This window comes from Lasioglossum baleicum, chromosome 20 (genome assembly GCF_051020765.1).
Source record: "Lasioglossum baleicum chromosome 20, iyLasBale1, whole genome shotgun sequence".
Classification (NCBI taxonomy): Eukaryota; Metazoa; Arthropoda; class Insecta; order Hymenoptera; family Halictidae; genus Lasioglossum; species Lasioglossum baleicum.
The window spans coordinates 3,356,029-3,366,421 of NC_134948.1; the positions used below are offsets into that span (position 1 = coordinate 3,356,029).

Here is a 10,393-nt window from a genome sequence, read left to right on the forward strand (position 1 = left end):
CTTCTGCTGAGGGATTCTGGTCTCGCACGGCGTCGACACTTCCCCCGCACCCGATCGATATTGTTGCGAACGGAATCCGAAATTCATGCTGCCCTCCAGTATTTCGGTAATCGTGCATAAAAGCTGCCACCTCACCGGTTCCGATGATTTTTTAATATGTTGTCAGGTTGTTTTGCAATTATCAAATTTGTTCTTAGGGCGGCTATGCTTCGCTACGATGTATTTCACAATATTTTACTGCATCTTCAATTCCTGCTATTCGGCCGAAGAATTGATTCGACTGATTCTTCATCACCATTTGTTTTAAAATTATTGTATATCCGTAGAAACAATTCGCATCATGCTGGCAAAGAGAGAAAGTTGTTCAGAATGTTGAGTCCCACAACATGTTTGAATTTGATCAATTTTATCAAAATCGGTGAGGTGGGACATTTACCAATATTTCTTCCAAACGTTCGCGAAGTTTGACAAAGTTTTGAGTTTCCTACGTTGAAGAATTCTCGGTGGGAGGTCGGGCGGAGGTGGAAGGTGGTAAATCGAGCCCGCATGGTCAAGAATCAAGATTGTATAATTTCGCAGTTTTATCTTTCACGAGTACAGATTCGCAGCCGGTTAACGATTTGTTCTGAGTGGATAATAATGAACGAGCCGTCGTAACAATAAATCCGGTCGTCGTTCGATTCTCGTACTCATTCCCATTCCGCTAGTGTTTCTTTCGCTCACGATTTCTCGAATTCTCGAGCAACGCGCGCGCGTTCTCCTCCGGTGCCGTCTTCTTGTATACACGCACGCGTCGGGAACGCGCGCCAACCAGTAGCCATGATATGTGATTCCTTCTCTCTCTCTCTCTCTCTCTCTCTCTCTCTCTCTCTCTCTCTCTCTCTCTCTCTCTTTCTCTCCCTCGTTTTTCTCTACGTGGACGATCGCGATCAGAAACAAGAGAGGAAGACCAAGAGAGAAACAACAACTGTATTACGTTCTCTTTCTTCGATCGAGTTCGTAGTCGATTAAGTTTTTCGAGAGACACCTGAGAGTCAATGGATGGTGGTGTGCGCGTGGTTATATGATATTATTATTGATATGGTACTTTTCGTTGATACGTTCGAGATACGTTACAAATTTCCTACCGACCCTACGTTTACGTTTCACGAACTCGATTTTCCTCGAAAGACTTCTCTCTCGGCTTTCTTCTTTCCTTGTGCTTCTCTTCTCTCCCGGTTCTGGGCGCGATCGCATTTCAAAGTTTCCTATAAGTTCCTTAAAAGATCCCTTTACACATCGATTTTCCGCGGAAAGCGCGAGGTGCGGCAACAAAGCATGCTCTCTTTCTCTCTTCTTTCTGTTTTTTTTTCTCTCTATCTCGTCATATTGTTCTTTTTTTTTTGCAAACCCATTTTTCTTTTCTCCCTCTCGAGAATAATTACCCAGAGGAATTACTTTAAGTCGTGTCAATGTGGTGGGTGGTGTTTTCGAAAATCGATCATCATTTAACAACAAGCTTAAGCCTAAGTAAACTCCATAAATATAACGGACAACGGAATTTTTGGCACGGACGACCTCTTCTTCGAAACTTTTCGACCGGAAACACCCGGCGTTTTGCTCGAGGACGAGAGAGCACCATTATAATAATTCGATGGATTATACACACAATTGTAAAACCTTTTTTCCAGTTTTTTTTCACTCTCGGGAGAGAGACACAGCGCTCATTTCCTCGAGAGTGTAACTATACAGAGAGACAAATCTAGTTTTTTTTCCCCTAATAAATTTCAATCGATATACGGGGGGGCTTCATGTTAATTAATTATTTAATATAGTGAGAGGGCCTCTTAGAACTCGATCTATGCTACTTGCCAGATAAGTACAATTTCGAGAAAAAATCCTATAGCACTTGGTGAAAGAGATTCGATCCTGGATCGATTATGGTGGCAGTCGGGATATATCTAGCAACGACGCCACCGAACCTGTAACATCTGGTGTATTACCTCTCAGCTATTTAAGACACTAGAGTCACTCGACTCGAAGATTAGCGGATACATGAATGTCCTTTTAGAAGGACTATGACTACGATCATTATTTCTCGACCTGTCCGCGTCGACTATTTTAGCGTTTCCTCTTTTTTTCCCGATAATCGGTTTTCGTCCTCGAGCACCGGTTTCGCTCCGATCGATCGCCGAAATATCAAAGTACGCGGACACCGTGTCCGGTGTCCTCGTTCGCCGCGGTGGGGATGAGAGATTAGGGTCGCGGAGATTTAGAGGGGTGGTTCGTTAATGTCGATCAAGATCCATCGCGGTGGTCGTGCGTGCCGTGGCTGTATCCACAACGCGATAAAAAATTGTGCTCTCGATGTAAATTACGCTTGCCGGTCGCCGATCTACCGCGCACGCGCATTCGATCGGCTGTGGAACAGAAATCTTCGTTATCGGCGGTGTTCTCGCGCGAACGAATCGACCACTCGAGGATCGCAACACCCGGAACAGGGGAAACGAAGCGGTCTCTCTCTTAATTTTCACTCTTTCGGAGAGAGAGAGACGCTCGAAAATCGCATCTAAAAACACGCTATCGACAGAAAGTCCGGATTTAGGTTACTGGTCGAGCCCGAGACACACGTTGTCCCAGACCCACGGCAGGGATGGGCCACCATAGCGTTTGAGGGGCCCATCCCCGACCCACGGCGAAGTGGGCGTGTTCTCGAGCGAATGGCGGGGAGTGGGGCAAGCGGAGGACCAATGGAACGGTCTCGGAATCGCCTCCGCTGCTCTGGAAGCGCGCGACTGGTCCCGGACAGCGCGCCCATACAGAGGGGAATCCGTATTTCGCTGAAATTTTTGGTCAGAGTAAAAAAGAAATGGATCGTTTTTGTGCGCGAGTCAATGGCTGTTGGATGAACGACTTATAGCGGTACATGATTTTTGGCGGCTACCGTTGGCATCCAAACTTTCTGTCAGTGGTGTGCGTACCAAAGTCGGGCTAGAAAGTCGGATTGTACCCTCGAATACAGAGAAAATCGTCGAAAATACGGGGGGGCGGAGGCGGGCGTCGAGTGTCGTGCGATTGGTCGAGGATCGAGTCGGTTAAAAAGAAACAATTTGCGGAGGCCCGCATGATACACGCGAAAGGAACGGAAGTCGACCTAACGTCGCGCGGAAGAAGAAGCTCGCGATTTATGTGTTTGGTCACACACTGATTGGCCCCGAAAAAATCAGAGGATACATTTCTTTTTTTTTGTCGTTTTTTCTTTTGGTAAATTTTCTCACTCACGCGTGTACCGGTAAATCTCGCATTCTCATACTTTTTCTCTTACTCTCTCTCGCTCTCACTCTCACTCACACTCTGTGCGTGTGTCACTGCGTGTCGGTCATCGATGGAACAAATACATATACCGGATTGGCTACCGTCGAGACGCGACTGGAGATATTGAAATTTGTCCAATTTGTTTATCGCGTTTCTAGTCGCGTCACGTTGTCTCTATTTGTTCCATCGATGCTATGCGCGTCTCTCTGTGTATGTATGTGTGTGGCTTCGCATCGCTTTGTCTCGTACTCTCTCAGCCGGCCTATCTTTTCACGCTTGTCGAGGGTCGATTTCATAAGGTCGGATCTCCGGCGTCCCTTTGACTAGACTCTCCTTTTAACCTTGCGTCTAAATATACGTGTAACAGTGAGTACCGTATATGCATATATGTACATACAATCATACACAGATAAGCGGGTATACACGTGTGCTAGGTGTGCGTGTGTGTACATATGTGTGTGTGCATGCATCAGGTTGTCGGGGAATTGAATTGTTCGAGGGGAGAGCTCTTCTACCAATTTCAATTACGAAAAAATAAAGACAAACAAGCAATTTAGAAAAAGTGAATATTATATTAACGAATTAAAGTCTCGATTAATCTCTGTTCTCTTCCAGCATACAAAACGCTGTATACAACTTCTCCAGAATCGTTGATCAACAATTGGGCCAACGGTTCGAACGATTAATTACATAATTAATTCATTGCACTGTCCTATACAATTCCCTGTGAAGCCTTCTTCGACCTCACTGCATTTTCGCGTCTGTTCGTACGAGCACAGTGTTCCCTCGTTACATGTCCACGCACGTGCGCGACGGAGAACATGTATCGAGATCTTTCCAGTAAAATATACTTTCATCTTAACTTCCTTCATTTCCGGACTGATACATGAAACGAAGGACTACTGTACAAGTTCAGCAATATTTTGGTGTTTCATCGAATACAGTATTGCCTCGTTACATGTCCTCTCACGGGCCCAATCACGGACATGTATCAAGGTTCTCCGTCTTTCCAGTGAAATACAGTTGGTGGGGATCCAAAGAATGAAACCGGCCCTCGAGTTTGGCGGCGACGCACGCACGCACGTAATCTATTCGCTATAATGAACGATCTGCCCTCGTGTTATCAACAACGTCGCGCGGAACAAGCACACGTGTGTGTCCCGTGTTCTCTGTCCGAACCAGCGCTGCGCAGCGCATTCCGATGGTTCGTTAACAACGGTTAACAATCGTAGTAACAGTGGCGTATTTATTTTGTTCACGGTTCTGGCGATCCCTATAATGCGAAATCGGTAATATCGACGGCACGAGTTTTTGCGTGTTCGCTGATCGGTGAACGCGCGTTCGACATTGAAATTCGTCCCTTAAATGCTATCGTCGCGGATCGAGAGGGTGTATAGAGGCGTGTGTCCGTTAAAATGCCCGCCGGGGCACAGGGGTTCTCAACTCGGAGCTCCGTGGAGCACCAACGGAGCCATTGGAACGCGAGGGGTCAAAGTCGCTCCTGACCGCGGATTAAAATCAGCTCTCTTTCTCTCGCTACCGATCAATCGTCTAAAATACCCGGAAGGGGTCAGGTTCCCGATTAAAAGTCAGCTGAGAACCGCTGCGCAGAGGTCGCTATCAGCGTCACAACTTCTGGCCAATTGCGGCCTCGACCTTCCCACTACTATTGCGAAACCTGTCTCGCGACGTGCTTCTGCTGGCGCGGCGGGAAAAGCTTCAAGCTGACGGTCGACCATAACAAATGGCACGTGCGGGTGCACTTGCGATCATCGTGCTAAATAGAATTTCATACATCGCCATACTAGTCCACAAAATCAGAGAAAAATATCATTCATCTTCCTAACGGTGTAACTCCGTCAAAAAAAGAAGTTCGTACGACATTTTTTTCCCGGAAGTTACTGCAGTTCCAAGATCTCGGTCACGATTTCACTAATTCGTCGAAACTGTGAAATGATACTCTACGTATTTTATTTCTGGAGAAACGAAACCCAACGTTGCTTTGAACACGTGGTCCGCAAGTGCCATGGGCACCGGATCGAAAGAACATTTTTTTCGAAAAACAGGATCGCACAACATTGGGATTTTGATCTTGTTACTGGGGCGTTCAATCACACCTTTTCCCGATTTCGAAAGAAATGTTTTTCGATCCGGTCTAATGGGCAGCGCTTTGTGGGCGGGCGCCCGCGGTGGGCGTGGCTTCGTTGCCCTCGGCTCCGACGGATTTCCCACCCGCGGGGACTCTTCTCGGTCTCGAGCGCGTGCGGAGCGGGTCAATCTCAGCTCGGATCGTGATCGTTCGCGCAGAATCTTTTGTACTTTGTTCGGGGCCGATCTCGACGCGCTCGAGACGCGAATGGAAAATCTTTCCCGCGCGCTGGGAAAACTCGTGGAGTAGCCTGCGAGAGAGTCCCTCTAATTAGCGTCTCCATGTGAACACTGAAACACGTTTGCGGTCTACGTGTACACCACACGGAGTAGTACAAGAGTGGGGTGAAAAAAAGAAACAGGAGGAAAAAAAAGAGGAAAGCACTAACAAATCTGGGTCAACGCGAGTGCCTAATGAACTCGTGCGCATAGCGAATTAATCGTGTGCGTGGATGTACGTATGTATTCGCGTGTGCGTGTATGCTTGTATGCGTCTCCTTCGGTGTGTACGTGTGTGCGCCAGTATAACCCACGATTAATAAACTCTAATTAGCGTCGTTACAAAAACCTTACAACTATTCAACAAAAACCAATCTCGTAACAACTTTTATCTAGTTTTCCTCGTTTCTCGTTTGCACGCGCGCAAGTCTCTCGGTGTGTACGTGTGTCGGTGCGTGTGTGTGTATGTGTGTCATCGATTCTTCTGCTCTCCCGCGTCGAACTTCCGTCGCGCAGAGAAAATTTGGGAAGTCCGGCTGGGAAATAAGGAAAAGTCTCAAACGCTGAGCTAATGTACCTGGTGGTCCGCGAATTCTAGTTGTTCGACAAATAAATGCTTCGTAGAAAAATGCATTAGCATTTCAAAAACTTCTTCCCCGAGTTTGTTCCGATGTGACCTTACAAAATGAACTCTCCCCTTTACAATGGCGGCTCAAAAATATATTTGCAATTTTTTTCTTCATTTTATAATAGCTTAAAGAAGTTCGCCAGCCGGATTTCACGATGGAAGAGCACATAGTGCTGCGTAGAAAATGCGAAAAAATTCCTGGTTATTGCGACATTGTTGGAAATTGCGTTAACATTTGTAAATGGTCGATGTCTCCATGCACTTTCGTTAAAAATGTTTGTTCGAAACGTACTGAAAGCTGATCGGATCGAGTGGGGAAGCTTGTTCACGTCCCGAGGAGAATTACGAGCGACGCGGGCGAGCAGAAGAGGGTGAAAGGGGGGTAGGAGGATGCTCCTCGAGCTCGATTACATCACGGTGCATTTCTCCTTGAGGCTGATCGCGTTGTTGCTCTGCACCGGTTGCAGCGAGACCGCACGGTTCTTCTCGAGCAGCAGCAGGTCCCGGAACAGGGCGTTCACGTTGTGGTTCGTCTTCGCCGAGGTCTCTAAGAACCCGCAACCCCAGTTCGCGGCCTCCGCTGCACCCTCGCTCATCGACACCTCACGCACCGTCGGGCTCTCGTCGCATTTGTTCCCCACCTGACGACAGAACCAGGCAAAAAAGATCAATTCATCAGAAAAAATCATCTGACGTCTAAAAAAATATTGTGGATTTTAGAACCGTTGTGTCTTCGCATCGTCGATCGTCGAGGATCAAAATCTTTATTTTCGGGTCAGATTCTTTATCAGCGGACTGCGGATTTTATGGATTTATGACAAAAATGGGTACGTATTTAAAACAGTGGACGTGTTAAAAATATTTAAAGACGTCAATGCATTAGTTTCAGCTTAGTAGGATAATTTAAAGAAGAATACAATGTTTATTTGACACCTGTGTGTCCTGCAAACATTTTTTATTTTCCATAAAAAGATCCGCAGTCTATTTATCAGCGACCTGAAAATCCACGGACCACCGACAACATTGAAGTACGTCTTCGATTTTCGACCACGTTTTGGTGATTCTGAACCAGTGCGGTGGCTATCGGGGAAAAATATTGGTGGTCTTACCAGCATTATAGGTATCTGCGATATATCCTGCCCCTTGAGCTCCCTGATGATGGCCCAGATCGGCCGTAGCTCTTCGAGGCTTTGCCGCGAGCAGACCGAATACACCAGGATGAACGCGTCACCCTTGCTTATGGAGAGCCGTTGCATCGCTGGGAACTGGTGCGACCCGGTCGTATCCGTAATTTGAAGAGTGCAAATGTTCTTGTTGCAGCTGATCACCTGAAAAACCAGCAGCCAAGTCAACCTAGCCGGTACCTCCTCGATTTTCTCTTAAAATACTGAAATACAATAATGGCCGACGTCGTTGCACCGAATTTTCTTTCGTAACAAGTTGCAATTTCGCCACCGTAGGGGATGAAACGACCGCAGGTCAGAATATTTCAGCGAGCCACTGTAAAATATATGCTTACACATATATTTATTTAATGATAAATTAGGAATAATATTACAATGAAGCACGATCGAAGCAGTAATCGGTACAGTTACCCTATAATGGCCAACATCGTTGCACAACATTTTCTTTCGCAACAAATTGCAAGTTCGCGACCGTAGGGGATGGAACGACCAGGTCAGAATATTTCAGTGAGCCACTCTAAAATATATGCTCACACATTTTTATTTCATGATAAATTAGGAATAGCATTAAAATAAAGTACGATCGAAGCACGATACCGCAGTAATCGGTACAGTTACGCTGTAATGGCCAGCATCGTTGAACAGAATTTTCTTTCGTAACAAATTGCAAGTTCGCGACCGTAAGGGATGAAACGACGAGGTCAGAATATTTCAGCGAGCCGCTGCAAAACGTATCGACATTCTTCTCCGTCAACGAACTCGAATCTCCGCTCGGCTCTCGACTTAATCGATGCAGACCCGCGGGGGAGGGGCAATTTGCAAGCGAAATGTATTTAAATGACTCCGATATCGACTGTTCGACCCCTCCTTATCGAGGACCGGCACACACCATCTCGACCGCAAACAGGGGGACGGGGTGATTCGAAGAAACTGAAATATCGTTTCGTCGAGATCCGTACATCCCCACTCCGCGAGATATAATCGACGCGGACGATCGGGAGGGACGGGGGAGGGGGTCTCTCCGATCATTTTGCATCATGCGTGAATCATCGATGAAATGTCAGAACGGTTTGCGTCACGCTGGCCTCGCTTATCTGATCCACGGAATCTATTACCGGTGTTGTATACGTATCGTGTGCTACTTGCACCGCCTGTCCGATCCAATTCCCAGCTACTTGTTCCGTTAATTATCGGCCCAACACGATCCCCTCTCCCCTCCACAGGCCTCGCGGAATCGTCGAACGGCTACAGAACACATGTGAACATTTTATTTTCTCGAACTCACCACGCGGAAATTGGTACGCTGCAGTTTCGTCTCGACGAGATCGTTTTTGCGTTTCTTCAGAAGGCAACGCTTATATGACACCATCACGCACCGAAGAATAATCGGATAGAAACGGATTCTACGTTGCCGTGCAGTTTCAAGCCTTTGGTTTCGCATTTTTCTGGATTTTTTTACTCCGCAATAGGTTCACCGAAAAGTTTCATATTTTTACTATGTTAGTAGGATACTGTAGGGTAGTTGTATACAAAATTTCAGCTCGAACGGACCTTTCGTTCGAAAGTTGTTTACAGATTCGAGGAGGTACTGTGGAGCGAAACTTATCCGAACCTGTTCTGGTAGTATAGGTCCCACCAAATCGTCGATAACTTTTGAAAGAGAAGTCCGATCGTGCTGAAATTTTTTATACAAGTACTCCACACTGTGCTCGAAACATAGTAAAAATATGACATTTTTCTATCCGTCCAATGTGCTGTAATAAAATCCAGAAGACTGTACTCACGCCTTCCGGGAGCATAATAGTCCAAATATCACAATTTTAATTTCCCAATGATGTAAAAATTTGTGAATGATCTTGAAACACGGGAGAATGAATTTTAGGTGGTATTGAGGCGAGAGATTTCGCAGTTCTTTGGTGAAAAAAGTCGCGAAGTTGAGACACTGATTTAGGGTAGTTCGATAGCGGTTTTCTGGTCTTGTTTTTTATTTCTCGTTTGAGTTTGCCGGTAGGGGAGACTCACCTGTCTGTAAGTGTCCTCGATGGTGGGTATGTAGGACTCGCGAAAGGTTCCTCTCACGAAACGGAGGACGAGGGAGCTCTTGCCGACGCCACCCGCGCCGAAAACCACCACGCGGTAATCGTTGCTCTGCTCCGGCATCCTGACATCTGCCGTCGTCGCCAACGACAGCCCTAACGCACCCCCGTCGTTCAGGCCACCCTCTGCGACGATCCTCCGGACCACCCCTGCGGCACATACACACACGATCTCACAATGACCACGCGGGCAAATAACACGCATCGCTCGTGGGCGGCCACGAGGCGAAAGGTTGCCACTAAAAGGTGCCAAAGGTGGCTCTTCCTTCTTCATTGAATTTTGTTTATGCAAGACAACATTTTCTTAACCCCGACCACAAGCTCTCCAAAATATCAAATCATTTTCAACCCCTTAAGGGGGTATTCTCCTTTTCAGGATTGCAAGGGTGCGGGATGCGCCTTCTCGTTTATCGATAATGCAAAGACGGGCTTTTTCAGAAGTAAAAAGCGCTAAATGAAAGATCAATTTAGACCGCTGTCTCTCTCAAAAATTCTACTTTTACGTTTACGAGGCGTAACTTGCATTATTTATCCTGAAATGGAGAACATCCCTTAACTGGACTTCGACTTTTTAATCGAAGAGATAAAAATGGGGAAGGCTCGCAACTGACCCGACGAACGCATACATTTCTCCCAATAAATAGAAAAGATTAAAGTCGCCTGGAGAATTGCAATTTTGTGCGAAACAAAAATATTGCCCGGATTATTTTCCGACGATATATATTCCAGTTGAAAAAATGAACGATTATAGAGGGTGGCTCGAGAATTCTGGCAGAGATTTGCAAGCGGCGTAAATATTGTGAAACAGCCGGTACTCTGGCATT

The 10,393-nt window shown here is 46.4% G+C and overlaps 1 protein-coding gene across 1 annotated transcript; it reads right to left on the reverse strand.

Moving 5' to 3' along the window:
• Nucleotides 1-550: 550 nt before the first annotated feature.
• Nucleotides 551-9,633, reverse strand: LOC143218807 (GTP-binding protein Di-Ras2). The gene is made up of 3 exons (XM_076444266.1): nt 9,496-9,633; nt 7,399-7,617; nt 551-6,930 (listed from the first exon to the last, which is right to left on the reverse strand). Exons 1-3 carry the CDS (start codon nt 9,631-9,633, stop codon nt 6,697-6,699), a joined length of 591 nt encoding a protein of 196 aa, XP_076300381.1. The 3' UTR covers nt 551-6,696.
• Between the last annotated feature and the right edge of the window lie 760 nt (nt 9,634-10,393).